Genomic DNA, 22,143 nt, shown 5'->3' on the forward strand with positions numbered 1-22,143 from the left:
TCGCGGTTGGCCTGGCCAACCGCGACTAAAGCCCCTCACGTGCACCAGCTGGCCACCGAGCGCCCTGGGCCCAGGCCTTTGGTCGTGGTTCGCCTCCCGAACCGCGACTAAAGGTCCCATTAGTCGCGGTTCCTATAGTTTCGCGACTTATGGGGCTGGACGGAAGCCTGTTTTTCTACCAGTGCGGCCAAGCTGTCCACCAAGGGCTGGTGGAGTTTCCCTTCCAACTTGTGCAAAACCGTCTAGCAACTTCACGGTGCAGAACATGTCACCGGCCGGCAACATCATCAATCCACAAATATTGCGCCAAAATGACGCTGACGCAGGTGATATATGACCCTTGGTGATTCAAGAGTAGTAGTACTAGTAAATCGGCGAGGCGAAGTTTGCAGTAGTACAAGTGTAGTACGACGATCCCTGGTTGGCACTGGCCAACGCAGCTACCACCATGTACGACAATTCATAGAGTTCTTGAGAATGAGCGTGGTGCTCAGTGCCGTGGCTGGACAGTAATTCAAGTAGCCGGCAGGCGAGGGCGTTGTCGTTAGGTAGGCCGTGATGGAAAAAAGAAGTCCTTGGAGTAGAAGCATTCTCATGATCAAAAGTTCTGTTGTGTGAAATCTTAGATTTCGACAGTCTGCATCCTAAGGTCAAAAGATGGCATATTTCTTTGTTCAGAAAGGGAGGAAATATGGTAGATTTCAGTTTTTTTTTGGACCCCGGAAGGCCGGAAGACCATCCATTAAACCACGTGGCAGGTTACAAATATACAGGCAGACCCTTTTACACCACTCGCACAAAAGAACCAGAAATTAGAAGATACGGCCTGCCCAAAATGCAAAAAAACACCCTATTACTAAAGATACAAAAGCAGTCGAGTCCTTGGAGTCTCCACCACCAGACGTCGGTGTCCTCAAGGCGTCGCCGCCGAGAAACAGGGCGGAAGTGCCCGAACACCCCATTCCGGCGCCAATTCGTCGCCGCCAGACACCTGGAAACTACCGGGGACAAACCACTTGGTGGTGACAAGGCGCCGAGTTCCAGCAGCGAGGACGAAGTAGAGCCTCCATCCTGGAAGTTGTCGAAGATTGGCCGCCGCACCAGCCATGGATAGCAGAGGCAAAGATGCCTCTAGCTTGGATGCGCATGTCGATGTCGATCCACCGCCACCGGAGCAGGAACCGCCTGAGGAAGAACGAAGCCTCCCCTCCCACCTCCCCTCGCCACCACGGCAGGACAGAGGCAGAGAAGAGCTGCAGTTTCCCCTTCTCAGACCGTCCCCAACAGGAACACCATCGGCTTTATTGAAGGAGACGACGTTCCTCTTCCTCACGAGCAGCTCCCGCCACTGGAGCGACCGCACGACGAAGAGGAACCCTAGCTTGTGCCAGATCTAGCTGAACAGATCGAGCACCCCTCTCCAAACTAAGGGCATAACGCCAAGATCCACAAGGGTAAGCTGCCTAGATACAGTGGAGATGGCCGGACTCTCCTCCCCCATCCACGCCGGCCGGCAAAGCGGCCGGAGAAGAGGGGGAGGAGTGCCGGAAAGTCCAAGACCATTCCCAGACGAGAGGGAGAGGAGAGAGAGAGAGAGAGAGGAAGGGGGGAAATTGGTAGATTTCAGTAGGCTTTCCATTGTAAACCTTGAATTGGATCTCTTTCAGAACTTCAAAAACTAATCATGTTCATACGTACAGATGTAAATAATTTGCAGATCTTGTTGTGGACGTTACACTGATGCAGGATCAAACTGTCCATTTCCGAAGCAAGGTGACGACATGACTCAACAACAAGAGCCACTGTCAGATAGAAAGGCAGTGTCACGTATCACGCAAAGGAAAACAGCAAACGAAGGGTGCTGGCTCTGCTGCCAACCACTCATAGACGGAATGATTAACGGTCTGAGTGAAAAAAAAAACACAAGCAAAAGATCAAAGTAACAAGCAACATATACTACAACACTGCACGCTTCCTTCTGTTTCTCTTGTTTATTTAGGCTATGGTGCTGGTTAGTAGACCATGACTCGGATGGACATACTACTAAATACTTGTACAGATTTTGTGGCCCTGTCAAGCGTCAACCATCATGAGAAGTTGACAACAACCTCACTATCATTCTATCCCTCTTTTGGAAGAACCTTTGGGAGCAAAGTTGGATAGCCTGGTAGGTCCTCATCTTTCTTGCAACTTAATTTTGCATGATGGGTCAGGATCAGGTTCTTCCCAGCTGCTTTGTGTCCTTCTGTTAGGTCGGGCTGGCCAACCACCAGCCACCGAATGCTACTTGTACTACCCAAGAGCCAAGAGGTTTAACTTTACAAAGCAAAACATTTTGTGATGGAGTAGCAGTCACCATGCACAAACAATGCATAATAATTCGTCTTCTCATAGAGAGTTTTTAATGCAAATATACTCTGAACTCCAATTCTTACATTTCTTTTAAGCGGACACTTTGCTTTTCCCTACAGAACCAGTTCTTACATTCCATTGCCCATGAGCACACTTTAACGACCAAAGAGTATTTTGTGAGGCTCAAAATCCTCAAGAAGTTTAAAATGAACAAAAATAAGCTCGAGGTGCCTTGAGCCGTGTGGACGGCGGGGTAGGCAGCCGAGGTGCTGAGGAGTGGACGTCGGGGCGGCAGCCCCGAGACGGAGGGCTGTGCAGGGAGCACCATGGCGTGAGGTGCCATGGTGGGCTTCCTGCGAAGACGGCGAGTGGCAAGGCGGGCATGGCTTCTGCGACTTGGGCGGACATGCTTCAACGTCCCTAGGCATGGTGAATTTTGCGCGAAAGTACTGCATCGACCGAGGTCGACGTCGTCGTCCTTGGACGCCGCTTACCTCATTGGAGGCATCGTCGAGGAGCTCCTTCACCTCCCTCATCATTTCGAATCTCGGTTTTTATAGGTGAAAACCTAAGCTTTGGCTTTTGCCGGAGCGGGTGTCGACGGCGTCATCGTTGCTTCCTCCTTGCAGACTTCGCCTTGGAGTTCTGGTACTCTACCAGAAATGTTTCCTTGCCTTGCTTGGCAGCTTCATCGTCGACCAGGCGTGTGTGTGGTCTCGGGATCGGTGTGGACACAGGAATTGCGGCTTTGGGCTTCGGTGATGCGTTGCTTGCATGGCCTTCGTCGACGTCCTAGGCATTGGATTTGGCCGCTTGGATGGCAGCACCGTCGGCCTCATTAGGGCGCGGTATTGGGACCGGTGTGCGTGTGTTGAAGATGTTCGGATGTCGGAGCGGCGGCTTCAAATAAGGTGGGTGTCTTCTTTTGTCGCTCGGGCGCAAGAGTCGTTAGCGCGTGTGGTGCGCTGTGTCGAGACTGACGTGTTGTGTTGTTCGGTTTCCTGCTAGTTTTACTCATAAATTGGTCTTTTTCCCTCTTATGAATGAATAGGCAACTTCTACCTGTTATAAAAAAATCCATTGCCCATGGTTTGCCCTTTGCCTTGAAATGGGATGAAGAAAGATATGACCCAAATCACCCAAAATACTAGTGGATACCCCGCACGTTGCCGCGGGAACGAAAGATAATTTTCATATATGAAAACTAACATGAATTGGATTGTATGACGTGGCGCTTGTATAGGTTGAGAATATTCTGGTTGCAAGCACGTTGTCAAAAAAACTCAGGCATACATAGTCATGCGAAGAACTACATTGAGTGATGACACGAACAGTCTGCACAGGACATTAGTGCGACTAAGCGTTTAAAAAACAGTTGCACACCAAGGTCCTATTTGAATGGTTGTCGTTTTTGTTATATCACCATGTTCTCACTTGAATTAAATAATGGTGTACACACAAATTTTACAACCAATCAAAACACCCTCTAATTATAAAGAGAGGGAAGTAAGAAATAAAAGAAAGGAATGTTTGCAGTGACACGCTGTGCAATGAAGCGAGATCAAAATGTAGAAGATGATGGCTTGCATATAACTCTTATTAAATCAGCTTAATCAATACAATCAGTTTTGTGATAAAGTATGTACATGATCTTAAATTTATTGGATCATCAAAAGTACTTGTTCCCCCAATGGAACGAACACAAAGCAACCTAATGTGCTAACTGCTAATAGATGATAAGAAAATACAAAATACATGCAAACATACTGCAACAATGTAAATTGCTTGTTTGCATCTGAAATGAACTCTCGGCTTTAATCCTTCTTTGGTGCATGACCTCGCTCTCTGCACATTAGCAGTACTATGTAGTATATACTATATAGCATCCGGATTGGCAAAAGATTGTTGCAATTGACTTGTGCTGGAAAAATATAAAAAAAGAAATTAACTGGATGCGAAGAGCCAGGCCTGTAGGGCAGTTCTCCCTCATACAATAACTGAATGTGCCACACCGGCAACCAAATTAGTAAACGCAGCAAGGAATAAGTGGAGAACTGGAGTGCGCAGCGGACCAGACGGAGGCCAACCGGGCATCATGGCGGTGGTGTAATAACCTGCTTGTGTAGAATCGAACAGATGAGTGAAGAAAGAACATCATGAGATGAGAGAAAAAGATGAGTTCAGAAAGACAAAGAGAGCAACAACATGCAGATGGTTCTACCATAGCAAGCTCACGGGAGCAGAAGGCCGCGGCGGCCGACTGTCGCTGCGCTCAAGGAAGGGTCAGTGCGAAGGCTCCTCGTGGCCTGGGAAGTAGCCATGGTAGAGAACACGCTGGGTGACCGGCATGTAGGAAAGGGGAAATGGTGGGTTTAAATAAGACCATGCCCTTCACTTCCAAACTGTTGCCGCTGTACTCCTGGTTGCAATAAATTGGTTCCCTAGAACCTCGTTTGTGTATTGGAGGCGTTGCTCCCCCATGAGCTCAGTGGGAAGAGGAAGCAATGGGGCAGCCTTGTGTGCTTCATTGTGGAATAATCGCTCCAATATATCGGATAACCGAAGTGTCACTTAGTAGTTCATTTTCTGTTTGACGTTTGAACTGACTGGCTACGTGGCTAAAAGAAAAGAAAAATTCTGTAGTGGGTTCCATCTTTTCAGGAAGGGAGGGTAACCATAGATTTAACATCAGACGAACATGAACAATTGGGGTGATGTGGCTGCATGAGGTTTGAGCTTGCAAACAATAAATGCATTTTAGTGGGGATGAACTTTATAGATATCATAGATTTCATTGCCCATCGGGCTTAAACATTCGGCCCGTCTCGTTAAACTTTCTCGCTAATGGGCCGTTTCCAAAGAAAATATGAAATCCAGTGGGCCGTCCCCAAACACGAGCCCTAGTCTTCCACTATAAACTTCCAGCCCTCCCGCGGCGGCGGCTAACCCTCAGATAAACCCTAGCCACCTCCTACCCATCCTCCTTCTCCGGCGGCGGCAGCGACAACCACCACTCGACACCATGAGGGCACCAGCACGAGGAGGTAATCTTTCGGCGCTCTAACCCTCCACCCCTCGTTCCAGGCTCACCCTCTGACGCTGTTTCGCCTCACGCAGGACGCGGCGGGAGGGGTTTCGGCGGGAGGAGCGACGGCGGCGGCCGCGGCGGCAGGGGGTTCGGCGGGCGGAGCGATGGCGGCGGCCGCGGCGGCAGGGGCGGGAGGGGTGGCAGGACGCCGAGGGGCGGCCGTGGCGGCGGCAGAGGCGGCCCGGGCATGAAGGGCGGGAGCAAGGTGGTCGTGGTGCCCCACAAGCACGACGGCGTCTTCATCGCCAAGGCCAAGGAGGACGCGCTCTGCACCAAGAACATGGTCCCCGGGGAGTCCGTCTACGGCGAGAAGCGCGTCTCCGTCCAGGTCCGTGCTTGCTTACTGCTCTCGCTCTTACTTCACAATGCACCATTGCCATGTGAGGCTAAATTTTGCGGTACTATGGGATTATAAGATAGTCATAGGATAAACTAGCATAGCTTCTTCGGAATCATTTGCTCATGGCGTCTAGTTCTCAAGCATGTTCAATCTGTGCTCTCGGTATTACAGAACGACGATGGGACCAAGGTTGAGTACAGGGTGTGGAACCCCTTCAGGTCCAAGCTGGCTGCCGCCGTGCTCGGCGGTGTTGACAACATCTGGATCGTAAGTTCGTTATCCTGTGCATTACCTTGTATTTTGGGTTCGAAGCCTTGCTGTCTGCATTAGCTACATCATTAGTTGTGACTTGACCCTGTGTTCTTCTTCACTGCAGGCTCCTGGTACCCGTGTGCTGTATCTTGGTGCTGCCTCAGGAACAACAGTGTCTCATGTGTCTGATATTGTTGGACCGGTGAGATCTCCTAGCTACCGACTACTGGCCAATAATTTCCATCTGTGTGGGTTATCTGAACCTATGCCTTGCAACTTGCAGACTGGGTTGGTCTATGCTGTGGAGTTCTCGCACCGGAGCGGCAGGGACCTTGTCAACATGGCCAAGAAGAGGACCAATGTCATCCCCATCATTGAGGATGCCAGGCACCCTGCTAAGTACCGGATGTTGGTTGGCATGGTTGATGTTATCTTCTCAGATGTTGCACAGCCTGATCAGGTATGCCTGTCATCATATAAATCCCTACAATTGTTATTGGAGTATTACCTTGCTTATGGTGGGCCTGTTGTTGTATATTGTTGACTATTCTGCTTTAATCACCTTCCGTGGCTATGTTGGAGCTTAGCAAACGATGAGCTTACTCGGATTCCCCTTCAGGACATCATAATGGATGATGCAAAATCGAGTTTCTGATGCTTTCATTTCCAATGCCAATTCATTTCCTATTTAGCTTGCTGTGTTCTTTCATCTTGCATTGTCATTCTCCCTTTCCAATATCATCACAATGGATGTTCAATCAGTTTATTCTTGCTCTGATTATTCCCAATAGTTTGTTGCTGTCTCCTTGTTTCTACATTTTTTAACAGCTCCTTGCTCAGTTTTTGTAATTATGGTTAAATATCTGATAATTGTAGTGTACATTTGCTGCTTCCCATATTTTCCTTGGCTGGCTGTATTGGTGCTATAGCTGATGATGAGCTTACTCGGATTCCCCTTCAGGACATCACTGGATGATGCAAAGTCGAGTCTCTGATGCTCTTTATGCCCAAAATGCCAGTACTTTTTGTTTTTGTTTGCTTGCATCTTTTCTTTCTTTTCGTTTCTTCACTACATTCTGTTTTTTCTTGTGCAAGAGTTTGTTCCAATTTCACTTGCAACAATTTGCCTACAGTCCCTGTTTATTATAGGTATGTTTATAGTAACCATCGGTTTGGGAGGTTGAGTTCTGCATGGTTGATGACAAACGAATTACAAACTTGCTACTAACACATAATTTCGAATTTGATTAACTAGTATTGAATTTTGATTCTTCTAAATGGAAGTTTCTGCCTGCTTGATATGCTAGAACAATGTACATTCAAGTTTTCCTTTTTGATCTTATGTGTGGCATGCATAGTGTTAGCATTAGTAAGATTTTTGTTCACTTGTATGGTGAGTCATTTTGGCCCTTAGTTCAGTTTGGTAAGTACAATTTCGAAGCAGTGGATGATAAATCATCCGGTTAATATAATATAGCACCAATTCTGAACTTATTTAGATAGGGTAAATTGTATCTTAGATTATTTTCTGAGAATCTGGCTCTGCCTTTTCATCTACTCCGTATTAAAAAGTTTCTTACTATTCTAGATTCAGAAATGTACTTGCCTCATAGAAATTTGCAGTATATTGTTGCTCTTTTGTCCCTTAATTATTCAGATTTAAGCTTGAACTACTATTGTGTTGCTGCTTGGGATGTATAAATACTGCCTGCAATCCTCACTGCGAACGCCCTTGAGATGGCCAGTTTGTTAACATTGCATCATATTTAAACCTGTCACACAATCTTTTCTCCTGCAGGCTAGGATCTTAGCCCTTAATGCTTCTTACTTTTTGAAGAATGGTGGTCACTTTGTCATTTCAATCAAGGTATGTTTTAATTCTATAATTAAGAACTACCAAACTGCATTAGGTGACACACAGATTCCTTGAACATGTTGAGAAGTTACCATTGATTTGACACCCTTTCCCCTTGTCAGGCAAACTGTATCGACTCCACCATGCCTGCTGAGGCCGTGTTTGCCAATGAAGTGGAAAAGCTGAAGGCAGATCAGTTCAAGCCCTCGGAGCAGGTGACCCTGGAGCCCTTTGAGCGTGACCACGCCTGTGTCGTTGGTGGTTACAGGATGCCCAAGAAGCAAAAGCCAACTTAGGTAGAAAAAGGAAAATAGTGTTCTATACTTCTATGCATGCATCCTGTCTATCCGTAGTAATGCCCTAGTGTATGGAGATTTGTTTTGATCTGAATTTGAGCAGGAAGTTGTTGAATGATGTTGCAGATGTTGACTGCTATTCTATTATCCATGAAATCATTAGCCTCAGTTGTATTCTTCATGCAGAAGTGATGATCCTTCATTTCTGAAATACATATGGTTTTGTTAAAGTGAAGTTTAGTCTAACTAGCTTTTGTGTTTGAGAAATTGCGCTTCGATCAGTATGGTTTCTCTTTGGTGAACTCACTTTTACTGAACTTTGACAACATCGATCTTTGTTCAGAGCTCATGAAACTTGACAGTGAACTCACGTGTAGAACTTTGACAACATGATCTTTGTTCAGATCTCATGAAACTTGACAGTGAACTCACTTTTACTGAACTTTGACAACATTATATTTGTTCAGAGCTCATGAAACTTGACAGCCACATGGTATGAATGGTTCTGTGGCTCTGGAAGAGGACATTTTTGATGATGGAGGTAAGTGACGGCTAGCTAGATGCCCTAGAGGCTGGAGCGTCGTTTTTGCCGTGGCGGTGACTACTCTCAGGAAGTCATTGCCACCATTCGTCTGATTTTGTGACTCCGAGCTGCCGAGACTCTTGCCGAGGAAGATCAGAATATTTGGGTGTGGTTTGGCAGATTTTGATGTTGCCCACCATGTCGTTTGTCTGTGTCTTGTCCTGCTCGTGTACCTGCACCTATTGTGCCATGGCCGGATGATGTAACGGGGAATGTCCCATATTTCCAAACCACGCTAAACATTTTTTTTTGCGAAATAAACCACGGTAAACATACTTGAATTTGAACTGCGAATCATCTCTTCCAAATCATATTCAGAGCACACTAGTCTTCCATATTAGCAACACTGTATCATCCAAAATAATTGTACCAAGTTAACCGATGGAAATTTGCAAATTCTATAGTACTTTTAGTCTTTGAACATGGAGGATATATGCTTTCTACGCAAAATATATTGGGAAAGATCTGCATTGCACTCGCCCTTGGATCCCTTGTACACACCAAAAGAGTGCGTGTATAATCCACAATTTCATGTGACTTTGTCCCAGTTGATCAAAACCTTTTTTTTTTTGGAACAGAATGCATATAATATGGTACGTAAAAGAATATGAAAAAAAAACTACTGTATTAATATAAAAGACATACAAAAAATGCCAGTGCAAGAAGGATTTGTATGATATAAGGTCACCTGTCACGGTTAAAATGGCATATTTCCTAGTATTCAAATGTTTGGTAGTGTCATTTTTCATAATTTTGTTAACCAAGTTTTTTTTTTCCGTTTTGGAATATATGAAGATGCCAGTACCAAAAAAAAAGGGTCCCAAGAAAAAACAAAGGACGTTTCTAGCGGGCGGCCGCGTGCCCCTACAGGTCGAGCGCACGCAGAAAACGACAAAAAAAAATACGCGAGAAGGAAAAGTAAAACCTCATCCGCTTGCCTCCACTCCCTTCGCCGGCGGACCAGCCCAGCTCACGGGCCCCGGCTCCCTGCGCCGGCCGACCAACCCAACGCGACGTCCGTCCCTACCTAGAAAACCAGCACCACCGTTTCCCCTTCCGATTCACCGCCACGCAGGTTCCCGGCGGCCGCCAGAGCAGGGCAAGGACGCGGCATATTCGGTCGAGCCGGAGCGGGGCGTGCGCAGGTGCTTCGTTGCCGAGCAGGGAAGGCCGCGGCATGGCGGTGGAGCAGAGCGACCTCGCGGCGGCGGCGGGCGAGCTGGGCAGGGCGCGCGCGGCCGCTGATGGAGGGACTACTGATGTGACCTTTCATTGATGGAGGCGAGGCAGTGCAATAGCCTCGAGAAGATGGCAAGATGTACGGTGGAAGAGAGTAGTCACTCCATCTCGCGAGATCCACCGTGTAGCTTGCTGATCCATGAAGAGAAAGAAAATGAAAAGGGGATTTTTTTTTCGGGGTTGGAGGCCGGTGCATTGCCGCTGCACAGTTGCGAGTCCCTATTCTAAATTCAGAAAACCAGGAGTGTCTTGGTAGATGAATATGCTCTGACTTCACTAGTTCAGTTAGGCTACGACTTTTTAGAGATTGTGTGTTTAGTGGATGGGGTTAACATGGCTGCATAAAGCTACTAACGAGCTTGATACTTTCATTTCCTACTAGTTGCAGCCTCTTTGGGGGCGGTGCTCCGACCACATGCTCAACATCAACGCCGGAGGCTCGAGGAGGAGGAGACTGGAGGTCGATGGCATGCACTTGTGAAAGCACATTTTGTAACAACACTGCAACTTTGGATCCTAGAAAGCAATTTTGCTGTTTAACATAGCATGTTTGAAACCAGAAAGAGCAACTTTAGTGCCTAGCAAAGCTACGTTCGTGCCTGGTGGCGCAATTTTGTTGTTCCGCAGAGCAACTTTGGTGCCGAAATGAATAACTTTGGTACTCGTCGGAGCAACTTTGGTGTCGGAAGGAACAACTTTCGTACCAGACGGAGCAACTTTGGTGCCTAGCAGCACAATTTTAGAACAACATTGGTGTCTCATAAAGCTACGTTCGTGTCTGGTGGCGCAACTTTGGTACTAGCGGTGCAATTTTGGTGTCCAGTAGAGCAACTTGTATGCCTGAGAAAGCTACGTTCGTGTCTGGAAGCGCAATTTTGGTGTCCCACATAGCAAATTTGGTACTCGTCGGAGCAACTTTGGTACACGTCGGAGCAACTTTGGTGCCGGACGGTGTAATTTTGGTGTTCGACGGAGAAGTTCTGTCTGACAAAGCTACGTTCGTGTTGGGCAGCGCAAATTTTGGTGTCCGAAAGAGCAATTTTGATGCCGAAAGGACAACTTTGGTACCCGACGGAGCAACTTTGGTGGCTAGCAGTGCAATTTTTCGTGTCCAATTGACCAACTTTGATACACTGATACACGATAGAGCAACTTTAGAACCTGACGGGGCAACTTTGGTGCTCAGCGGCGCAATTTTGGGGTCTAACATAGCAATTTTGTGCCTGACAAAGCTACGTTTGTGGCAGGGTAATTTGGTCTCCGACTGCGCAACGTTTGTGCCCACCGATGCAATTTTGGTGTACGGTAGATCAACTTTTTGCCTGACAAAGCTACATTTGTGTCTGCCATGGTAATTTGGTGTCGGACAGAGCAACTTTAGTACCAATTGGAGCAACTTTAGTGCCATGGTAATTTGTGTCTGCCATGGTAATTCTCGATAGGAGGCCGGCGGCGAGCATGGTTGGCTGGGGCGGCCCGTGTAGCCGGCGGAGGCGCGCGTCTATATGGGAGGTCGTCGGCGAGCATGGTTGGTCGGGATGGGGCCCGTGGCCGGTAGGTAGTGCTCCTGGCCGGAGCGAGGAATGAGGCGAGGGGGCGACTTCATAGTGACGAAATCGAGTCAGATGAGTCTGTCTGTTTTTTTCTCGCCAAAGTAAGCGCTCGGGACGACTATTGGGCACACGCCCGCCCGTAAGATTTCAGGTTTTTCATGGGACGTGTCTAGCGGGCGTCTGCGCGCCCAATAGTCGTCCCGAGCGCCCAATATTCCTCCAGCACGGGCTGGCCGCCGGACAGGTTCTGCGCCTGGATCCCCGGCCATCGCCGGCCTCCTCCCACCCCGCCGCTAACTTCCCCACGAAACCTCTCGATCCAGCACATGGACCCTTGTCCGGCGCGACCTCCCGCAGCGGCCACCGCCCTCCCCGCCTCGAGCTCGTGCTATAGCCCCCGGCGGCCGGAATTAGGCGAGGGGGAACGCTAACTGGATGGTTAAAGGAGATGAGATACGTGCGAGGAAGAAAGATAAAGGAGATGAGATACGTGCGAGGTCCCACGTTACAGAAAATGTTTTTGGTAATTTCCCAATAATATTGTTTGTTGTCTAAAATGACATAATGGTTGCTAAAAATACTTGTTTCTTGCCTGGCCTAGTTCGTTGCCTAAAAATCGCATATCAGTGTCAATTTGTTGCCTAAAATAACATAATAATTTGTTGGCTAAAAAATATCAAATTTGTTGCCTAAAATCACATAATAATTTGTTGGCTAAAAAACGTCTTGTAATTTGCTCTACCTTTATGGTCTTTCGCACATCAAAGTTGCTCTGTTAATTGGCGGGTAACTTCGCATCATCTAGAGGCAACTTCATTTCAGCGGAAGCAACTTCACATGATCTAAAAGAAACTTCAGTGCAACGGTGAACAACTTCACGACATCTAGAAGCAACTTCATAACATTTAGAGACAACTCTATTGCATTGGTAGACAATTTTCACGAAGAGATAGGCAAGTTAATAGATGTAAGCAACTTTCACAACATATATGCAACTTCACGTACGAATAGATAACTTTCTCCGGCCATGAGTTCACCCTGGTGCCTCCTACGCTCGCTGCCAACCTCCGGCCTCCTCCTCCCCTAGCACGCGCATCGGTCCCAGGCCAGGATTTCTGACTCCCACCATATGAGCTCGTGGTTCCCCGCATCGGCTTCCTCGGCACTAGAATCACGACGTCGGCACGAAAATGTGTCGTAAGGCACCAAAGTAGCTTTGACGGGCACCAAATCTGCGCTTTCGGCCACCATATTATGTTGCCGAGCACCAAAATTGCTCCGACGGGTGCTAAAAGTTGATCGTCGCTCACTAGAATCACGTCGTCGGCACCAAAATTCCTTCGAGCATCATAGTTGCTCTACAGGATACCAAAATTTGCGTCGTTAAGCACAAAATTTGTTCTGACATGCACCAAAATTCATCCGGGCATCATGGTTGCGATGCCAGGCACCGAAGTTGTTCTGGCGGGCACTATAATTGCATCGTCGGGCATCAAAGTTGCGCTGTTAGGCACCATAATTACATCGTTAGACACCAAAGTTGCTCCTTTGGGTATCGGAATTGCTCCGGCGGGCACCAAAGTTGCACCGTTAGGCACCAAAATTACTATGTCGGAAACCAAAATTGTGTCGTTAGCCGTTAGGTACCAAAGTTGCTCTATCGGAAACCAAAATTGTGCTATTAGGTATCAAAGTTGCTATGTCGGGGTCCAAAGTTGCACTGTGAGGCACCAAAGTTGCTCTGTCGGAAACAAAAAAAATTGTGTCGTTAGGCACTAACATAGTATGTAAAAAGAACTGGAAGTTTGGGAGACAACTTCATGATAGATTAAGAGAAGGCTGAATCAGAAAAAAGAAAATTGTGATTAATATGCTTTCCTCTGTGATGAATGAAAGACTGAAGTTTAACGGATGGCTCTTACGTATATAATAGAACTAGAAGAACTATAGTGCAAAACATTGGAAGAGATAAGATTCTACAGCATTTCTGCAGTGCGGTTCGTGAGGCTTCAACAACACAGCCTGGAAAATAATGGAATGCGGGGAGTGGACGCCTCCATTCCACATGCCTCCCTAGCTCCACGTCTCGGCCTCCTCTCCCCTAGCCAGCGTCAGGCCAAGGCGTCGCGACTCCATTCCCAACCCCTCGTCGCCGCACCCTCCATCGCGTTGGGGTCCTGCCTCCCGACCCGGTCGCCGGCGGCGCGCTAATATCCGTGGGCGTGACCCAGCGGCATCGCGGATGCGGCCCTGGCATCATCTTCGTCGCGCGCTGGAGCACGGAGCAGACGCGCTAGGAGCAAGGCCGGCGGAAGGAATGAGGTGCTCCTAGGAGCAGGCGGCGGCCGGAACGAGCTTGCCGCGGAGCAGGACCAGGGTGGGGCACGCCGGCGTCAGTGATGTAAAGGGGGATGCGATGCCCGAGTCTAGGGAAAGGAAGAAGGTGGATCGGGGGCTCTTTATGGGATTGACCCGGTCCAGTAGGTTGGTTTGTGCGTCGACAACATGATCCGCTCCCGACAAAAACTCATCTGATGGGAGGGACCTAGGATCGTGCGGCCAGAACTGTGAGCGCTCGGCGCGTCCGTTTGGCACGCGCGTGCCGGGAAGAATTTAGGAAAAACAAAACCTCTATCTCGCCTTTCTTCAGGTCCTGGGCTTAGCCCGCAGGCCGCTCGTTCGGCCCGATCCATTTCTCCTCCAAGTCCCCAAATCTTGCCCGATTCCGGCCATCCCCGTCACAAATCGACGCCGCCACCATCCTCACCGGCGCCGCGCGGCCGCGAGCCACGACAACCAGCACGCGCGCACGCCGCCTCCACGCTAGCCGCCGGCGATGTCTTCTCTGGGACAGAGCAGCTCGCTCCAGCGCCTCCACAACGTTGAGAAGGTTACCCTCTCACCCCTGCTACCGCCTTGCCACTCTGGTCCTCCCGTGGATTGCTTGTTACCCTTGAATCTTGATGCGGCTACGCGTTTGTTTGTTCCTTCCGGCGCAGCGGATAGTGCGGGTGCTGGAGCTGGCGGGGTCGGTCATGGAGGAGCTGGGGAACGCGCAGGGCCCCCGCGCCGACGCCGTCGCCGCCCACTGCCGCGAGTTCATGCTCTCTATGAAGGTACTAGCCCTCATCCATCCGCCGTCTTCGAGTCTACTGCGGATTGGAATTGGATTAGGACTTCCTAGAATAGTTAGCACACTGAGGACATGGAACCGGTTTCAGATCTGAAATTATGTTTTGGTGTAGCTCATTAGGTTGGTAGAAGCATCTCGGTGGTCTACTAGCAGAACTACGTGCTAGGACTAGGAGTTTGCTTAAAAATTTCTTGCTGATGGATTATTCTACCTTATCAATGTGGGAATGACATGATTTGTGAGCTATCCTGCCCATAGCGATAGAAGTGCTATAAATCTATTTACTCCTCTATTTGTGCTTCCCCTATTCGTTGCTGTATGAACATATTGCCTTCTGATTACTAGAGTGCCTAATGTTCTCAATTTCCCACGGTTAGTTTCGTTTGCTAATTCTGCTTGTAGCCTCCATACAAAACATTGCTCCATATTGTATGAGATGCTCAACTGTTATTCTCCATGCCCCTATGTTGCACCAGACAAGTTTGGAACAATTTGCTGACCCAAGCAATTACTTCTGATGTCCAGTGCTAGTACTTCGGTAAATAATGTTGTCTGCCTGTGTGCACTGCTCAATTTCTTTTTGTAAAATCAGCATATTTTGGCAAATGAATTGTTAAGGCTGTCTTGTAATATTCTTCTCTCCTCTGACCTGATGTTACATTTTTTCACCAAAATACTGGCCAGATATGTGAACCTATTAATTACTGACACCACTGTATCTTTCTAATTACTGAATTTATTTTTGACACATTATATTCACTATGAATCACCCTTGATCATATTGTTCCTGGAGCAGGAAATTCAGACAACAATGCGCGAGGAAATAAAAAGTGCCTGTGAATATCGTCCATTTGAGAAGTGCGACTACAGTGCAAGGATTGCTAACGAGATCTGTTGCAAAAAGCTGGAGTATGTAATTGAGAAGATGGATGCCATGCAACTGAACATTGCGCACAGCGCTAACGAAGTTTAGCGTAGCTTAACTGGTTATCTAGCACCTGCAGGTGAGGTGGTGAGTGCCAAAGCATCATTTGGATTCCCAATTCCAGTTTCTTATGTTCCTTTCTTGTTACACCTTTCACTTGTGTTAAATAGTTTTATTGAGTTCAACGGATGATGTAGAGGGGGTGTAAAAAGATGCAGTATCGTAGAAATAAGATATTTTGTAAATCTGGTGGTGGTACTAGTTCACATGCTTTTCTTTTCTGGTACACATGTAACATATCAAAGCATTACAGTTATTTCAGAACCTTCAGTTTTCTCCCCACTTAGTTGGATTTGAAGTTCTTATACACTACTGAGTAGTTTTAACTTCCTAGAGAATTACTGTTTACTTAAATGCAACCAGTCAAGTGTTTAACTCTACATGGCTGCCAATATATCAGTTTTTTTTTTCAGCCATGGCATAGCTAATGGAAATAAGCTCCCGTGGTCTTTGGTTTGCCTCCGTATATGCTTTTGCTGGGCCATTTGGTATTGCTGGACTTGTAATTTTTTCTGTACTGCCGGGTGGAATCCTTTGAATTTTGCATCAAATGCTCTAGATTAGTTAACTATTTTCGTGCTTTGGTCTTGATAGTTTTCTATGCACTATTCATGCACGATATACTTGACGAAACTTAGGAGTTAGGGTTACCAGGCTACAGAGTATAGTAATCTTATATTTTCATTCGAAGGTTTACATGTTTTGACCATTTCAGTATGGCTCCAGGAACCTTTTGTTTGATACTCATCCTTAAAGAGCTGGCATTCCTTTCTTTCAGGGTGGCTTCAAAGATCTGATAGGAGCGGTTTATATCAGGATTGCTCAACTGTTGATGAAGTTTTTACTATTTTGCGAGCAAATGTGTTCAACTCTTCAAGTGTAATCGTGGACACTGTATTACGCTAGCATTGCATGTAACCAGTTCAGTCATGTAGAAAGGCTTTGTAGTGTGGCCGCACAACTCTGCGATGGACATGTCTTGTGCAGCAGTGTATAGATTGCTACATCTTCAGAAGGAACCGTTGCTGCAGGTACAGCGAGAAGACTTGAGTCGAGGTCCTAATAAACTTGTTAACTTAGTCATAGCCAAAGCCAAAGCTGGTAAGTCGGGTTGATGGAGGAGTCGGTCTCCACAACACTGATATGTACTCAACTAGACGTCTAGACACAACTACTTGAGTTAAACTATACTAACTGAACGCGGCTATCTCAGATTAATGAATATTGACCGACTAACTAGCTTCCTCGCATGAATTACGTGCATACATGCCTTTACTAGCCTACTAGGAGAGACTGCAAATAATTAACCAAAGAAGACTTGAGCAGCTACTCGGAGAGACTACAAATAATTAACCGAGGAAGACTTGAGATGAGGTCCTAATAAAATCGTTAACTTCGTCGTATCCAAAGCTGGGACACGTCTAGTTGATGGGCGAGTATGGAAGGTTGAATCTCCACAACACAACATACCTACTCAACTACACACAACTACTTGAGTTAAATAGTATACTAAGTGAAAGCGGCTAGCTCAGATAAACGAATATTGGCAGACTGACTAGCTCCGTCGCATGCGTGGATGAGCTCATTTGAGTTATAGGATAGGAAAAATATAGGAATAGAAAAAAACATATGATTACATACCTACTTAAATCCTATAGAAATATGAAGTGTGTTTAATTGTAGCAAAGAAAATTTTCATGAGGTATGACCTTATGTTTTTTCCGGTAGGATTACGCTACAAGGTTTTTATAGGATTATCTTCTATATGATATATTTCTATGAATTAAACAACCTATATAGAATTTTTTTCCGTATGATCTAAATCCTACACAATTCCTATACAAATCTAATGAAGCAAAGAAGCCCTTGTGTTTGGAACATGCTAGTTGCATGCAAGCGTACAAGTGGTGAAACGAAGACATAATGGTGACATGTTTATATGTTTGGGAGGGACATGAATGATGAATCATGTTATGTTTGAGTGGGCGATGGTTGTTCCTACATAAAGTTGTGGTAATGATCAAGATCATGTAGATATTTAAGGGAGTCACTATTAAGGTACCCTATATCCTCCTTATTTTTTTTTAAAAAAAAGCAACTATATTTTATGAAATGATGATGTTAGTGGAAAACTTAGTTCATTATATTAAAATAAAAACGGTAGAGGGCACCCTAACGGTTGATCCACCTACATCTCTTAGACCATGTCATGACCGACTCTATCTGGCGTTCTCCCATTAATTATGTCTGATCTTGTGCATGTGATCGGCTTTGAGATCTTTATATATTCATGGGGAGTTTCAGTGGGATGACGCTTGCCTTCGTCTCATCCGTCCGACTATTTATGCGCCCAACCATATGCTGGGAATCGAACGGTGGCCACCTTCGGTGCCGCTCACTTGGCGTTTTTCTTGCCAAAAAAGTTTCAGAAACACGTGTAGGGATTCGTTGCATAGAAAACAAAAAATTTCCTACCACGAGAACGCAATCCAAGCCAAGATGCAATCTAGAAGACGGGAGCAACGAGGGGATGAATGAGACTCACCCTTGAAGATTTCCAAAGCCTACAAGATGAGACTCTTGTTGCTGCGGTAGACGATCACTTGCCGCTTTCAAAAGCGCGTAGAAGATCTTGACGGTGCCACAATCGGGCAGCACCTCCGTACTCGGTCACACGTTCGGTGTTGATGAACACGACGTCCTTCTCCCCGTTCCAGCGGGCAGCGGAAGTAGTAGCTCCTCCTTGAATCCGGCAGCACGACGACGTGGTGGCGGTGGAGATGGAGATCTCCGGCGGAGCTTCGCTAAGCGTTGCGGGAGAGGTGGAGGAGTGGGGCGGCTAGGGTTTGGGGAGAGGGGGTGGCCGGCCTCCAAGGGGTGCGGCCAAGGTGGTGGTGTTGTGGTGGCCGGCCCCCTCCCCTTGGCCCCTCATTATATAGGTGGAACCCCCAAGTGTTGGACTACAAGTCTTCGAATAAGACCCCAACCCAAAACCTTCCATGTGTAGGGAAACCTACCAAAGGTGGGACTCCCACCTCAAGTGGAATTCCCACCCTTCCATGAGGGGGGGGGGTGGCCGGCCCCTATGGTGGAGTCCACTTGGGACTCCACCCCTCTAGGGTTGGCCGGCCATGGGTGGTGGAGTCCCTCCGGGACTCCGCCTTCCAAAGTGAATTCTTCCGGACTTTTCTAGAACCTTCTAGAACCTTCCATAAATTCACCGGATCATTTTCAAACTTATAAAATGACTTCCTATATATGAATCTTATTCTCCGGACCATTCCGGAACTCCTCGTGATGTCCGGGATCCCATCTGAGACTCCGAACAAAACTTTGAACTCCATTCCATATTCAAGTTCTACTAATACAACATCAAACCTTAAGTGTGTCACCATACGGTTCGCGAACTATGTGGACATGGTTGAGAACTCTCTCCGACCAATAACCAATAGCGGGATCTGGAGATCCATAATGGCTCCCACATATTCAACGATGACTTAGTGATCGAATGAACCATTCACATACGATACCAATTCCCTTTGTCACGCGATATTTTACTTGTCCGAGGTTTGATCATCGGTATCTCTCTATACCTTGTTCAACCTCGTCTCCTGACAAGTACTCTTTACTCGTACCGTGGTATGTGGTCTCTTATGAACTTATTCATATGCTTGCAAGCTATTTAGACGATATTCCACCGAGAGGGCCCAGAGTATATCTATCCATCATCGGGATGGACAAATCCCACTGTTGATCCATATGCCTCAACTCATACTTTCCGGATACTTAGTCCCACCTTTATAACCACCCATTTACGCAGTGGCGTTTGATGTGATCAAAGTACCTTTCCGGTATAAGTGATTTACATGATCTCATGGTCGAAAGGACTAGGTAACTATGTATCGAAAGCTTATAGCAAATAACTTAATGACGTGATCTTATGCTACGCTTAATTGGGTGTGTCCATTACATCATTCATAGATTGATATAACCTTGTTATTAATAACATCCAATGTTCATGATTATGAAACTATAATCATCTATTAATCAACAAGCTAGTTAAGAGGCTTACTAGGGACTCATTGTTGTTTACATAACACACATGTATCAATGTTTCGGTTAATACAATTATAGCATGGTATATAAACATTTATCATAAACACAAAGATATATAATAACCACTTTTATTATTGCCTCTTGAGCATATCTCCAACAGTCTCCCACTTGCAGTAGAGTCAATAATCTAGATTACATTGTAAGGTACCTAACACCCATGGCATTCTGGTGTTGGTCATGCTTTGCCCTAGGGAGAGCTTTAGTCAACGGATCTGCTACATTCAGATCAATGTGTACTTTGCAAATCTTTACTTCTCCATCTTCGATGTACTCGCGAATGGAATGATAACGCAGCTTGATATGCTTCAGCCTCTTGTGTGACCTTGGTTCTTGTGCATTGGCGATGGCACCCATGTTATCACAATAGATGACTAGTGGGTCCAATGCACTAGGAACCACACCGAGCTCTACAATGAACCTCTTCATCCATACCGCTTCTGATGAAGCCTCTGAAGCCGCTATGTACTCCGATTCTGTTGAAGACTTCGCCACCGTGCACTTCTTCGAGCTTGCCCAGCTTACTGCAGCACCATTCAATATAAACACGTACCCAGACTAAGACTTAGAGTCATCAGGATCAGGGTTCCAACTTGCATCGGTGTAACTTGTTACAACGAGCTCTTGGTCACCTCCATAACAAAGAAACATATCCTTAGTTCTTTGCAAGTACTTCAGGATATTCTTGACCGCTGTCCAGTGTTCCATTCCTGGATCACTTTGATATCTGCTAGTTAAACTAACAGCATGTGCTATATCTGGTCTAGTACATAGCATGTCATACATAATAGAGCCTACTGCCGAGGCATAGGGGATCTGACTCATCCTCTCTCTTTCTTCTGCCGTAGCCGGACCTTGAGTCTTACTCAAGACCTTGCCTGGTAACATAGGTAAGAATCCTTTCTTACTTTCGTCCATTCTAAAATTCTTTAGAATCTTGTCTAGGTATGTACTCTGTGATAGCCCTATTAGGCGTCTTGATCTATCTCTATAAATCTTGATGCCTAATATATACGATGCTTCACCAAGGTATTTCATTGAAAAACTATTATTCAAATAACCTTTTACACTGCTCAATAGTTCTATATCATTCCCAATCAATAATATGTCATCTACATATAATATCAGGAACGCTACAGAGCTCCCACTCACTTTCTTGTAAATACAGGCCTCTCCATGAAACTGTATAAACCCGAAGTCTTTGATCACCTTATCAAAGCGTCGGTTCCAACTTCTTGATGCTTGCTTCAGTCCATAAATTGAACGCTGAAGTTTGCATACCTTGTCAGCATTTTTAGGATCGACAAAACCTTTGGGTTGTACCATATACAACTCTTCCTCAATGTCTCCATTAAGGAACGCCGTTTTGACATCCATCTGCCAAATCTCATAATCAAAAAATGCAGCTATTGCTAACAAAATCCTCACAGATTTTAGCTTCGCTATAGGTGAGAAAGTCTCATCGTAGTCAACACCTTGAATTTGTCGGAAACCCTTTGCGACAAGTCGAGCTTTATAGACAGTAATATTACCATCAGCATCTGTTTTTCTTTTGAAGATCCATTTATTCTCGACAGCCTTGCGGCTATCAGGTAAGTCTACCAAAGTCCATATACTTTGTTATCATACATGGATCCCATTTCGGATTTCATGGCTTCTTGCCATTTGTTGGAATCTAGGCTCATCATCGCTTCTTCATACGTCGCATGATCTTCGTCATTGTTGTCCACAATCATGACATTTCGACAAGGATCATACCAATCAGGAGTGGCACGTTCCCTCGTCGATCTGCGAGGTTCAGTAGCTATCTCGTTCGAAGTTTCATGATCATTATCATTAGCTTCCTCTGTTGCCGGTGCAGACGGCACAGGAACAACTTCCGGTATTGTGCTACTCTAATCAATGAGTGAAGATTCAGTAATCTCGTCGAGTTCTACTTTTCTTCCAGTCACTTCTTTAGTGAGAAAATCTTTCTCAAGAAAGGTTCCGTTCTTAGCAACAAAGATTTTGCCTTCGGATCTGTGATAGAAAGTTTACCCTATAGTTTCCTTAGGGTATCCTATGAAGACGCATTTCTCCGCTTTGGGTTCTAGCTTGTCCGGTTGTAACTTTTTTACATAGGCTTCGCAACCCCAAACTTTAAGGAACGACAGCTTAGGTTTCTTATTAAACCATAATTCATACGGTGTCGTTTCAACGGATTTTGATGGTGCTCTATTTAAAGTGAATGCGGCTGTCTCTAATGCATAACTCCAAAATGATAACGTCAAATCAATAAGAGACATCATAGAACGAACCATATCTAATAGAGTTCGATTACGACGTTCGGACACACCGTTTCGTTGTGGTGTTCC

General features: G+C 46.2%; 2 protein-coding genes and 2 non-coding genes across 5 annotated transcripts; all 4 read left to right on the forward strand.

The window, feature by feature from the left end:
• Positions 1 to 5,612: 5,612 nt before the first annotated feature.
• Positions 5,613 to 8,351, forward strand: LOC124700256 (rRNA 2'-O-methyltransferase fibrillarin 1). The gene is made up of 6 exons (XM_047232414.1): positions 5,613 to 5,768; positions 5,952 to 6,047; positions 6,157 to 6,234; positions 6,316 to 6,492; positions 7,831 to 7,899; positions 8,010 to 8,351. The coding sequence occupies exons 1-6, from the start codon at positions 5,628 to 5,630 to the stop codon at positions 8,181 to 8,183; spliced, it is 735 nt and encodes a 244-aa protein (XP_047088370.1). The 5' UTR covers positions 5,613 to 5,627; the 3' UTR covers positions 8,184 to 8,351.
• LOC124685530 lies at positions 6,617 to 6,691 on the forward strand. Its single transcript, XR_006997518.1, has one exon. It is a non-coding gene; the product is annotated as a small nucleolar RNA snoR60 (small nucleolar RNA).
• On the forward strand, positions 6,959 to 7,031 carry LOC124685531. The gene has a single exon (XR_006997519.1). It is a non-coding gene; the product is annotated as a small nucleolar RNA snoR60 (small nucleolar RNA).
• Positions 8,352 to 14,341: 5,990 nt separating the features above from the next.
• LOC124684410 (mediator of RNA polymerase II transcription subunit 11-like) lies at positions 14,342 to 16,691 on the forward strand. Of its 2 annotated transcripts, none has more exons than XM_047218726.1 (4): positions 14,342 to 14,448; positions 14,558 to 14,674; positions 15,488 to 15,703; positions 16,455 to 16,691. In XM_047218726.1, the coding sequence occupies exons 1-3, from the start codon at positions 14,395 to 14,397 to the stop codon at positions 15,662 to 15,664; spliced, it is 348 nt and encodes a 115-aa protein (XP_047074682.1). In that variant the 5' UTR covers positions 14,342 to 14,394; the 3' UTR covers positions 15,665 to 15,703; positions 16,455 to 16,691. The 2 variants fall into 2 exon arrangements, with proteins under 2 accessions (XP_047074682.1, XP_047074681.1); XM_047218725.1 differs by having other exon boundaries at positions 15,488 to 15,695.
• Positions 16,692 to 22,143: the final 5,452 nt, after the last annotated feature.

Source organism: Lolium rigidum, chromosome 1, assembly GCF_022539505.1.
Source record: "Lolium rigidum isolate FL_2022 chromosome 1, APGP_CSIRO_Lrig_0.1, whole genome shotgun sequence".
NCBI classification, from domain to species: Eukaryota; Viridiplantae; Streptophyta; class Magnoliopsida; order Poales; family Poaceae; genus Lolium; species Lolium rigidum.

Excerpts from the sequence above, each read along its gene's own strand:
- LOC124700256 (XM_047232414.1), top strand. The coding sequence starts at position 5,628 with ATGAAGGGCGGGAGCAAGGTGGTCGTGGTGCCCCACAAGCACGACGGC. Across the intron at positions 5,769-5,951 it reads AGAAGCGCGTCTCCGTCCAG|AACGACGATGGGACCAAGGT; the intron begins GTCCGTGCTTGC and ends TCGGTATTACAG. Across the intron at positions 6,235-6,315 it reads TGTCTGATATTGTTGGACCG|ACTGGGTTGGTCTATGCTGT; the intron begins GTGAGATCTCCT and ends TGCAACTTGCAG.
- LOC124684410 (XM_047218726.1), top strand. The coding sequence starts at position 14,395 with ATGTCTTCTCTGGGACAGAGCAGCTCGCTCCAGCGCCTCCACAACGTT. Across the intron at positions 14,449-14,557 it reads GCCTCCACAACGTTGAGAAG|CGGATAGTGCGGGTGCTGGA; the intron begins GTTACCCTCTCA and ends CTTCCGGCGCAG. Across the intron at positions 14,675-15,487 it reads AGTTCATGCTCTCTATGAAG|GAAATTCAGACAACAATGCG; the intron begins GTACTAGCCCTC and ends TTCCTGGAGCAG.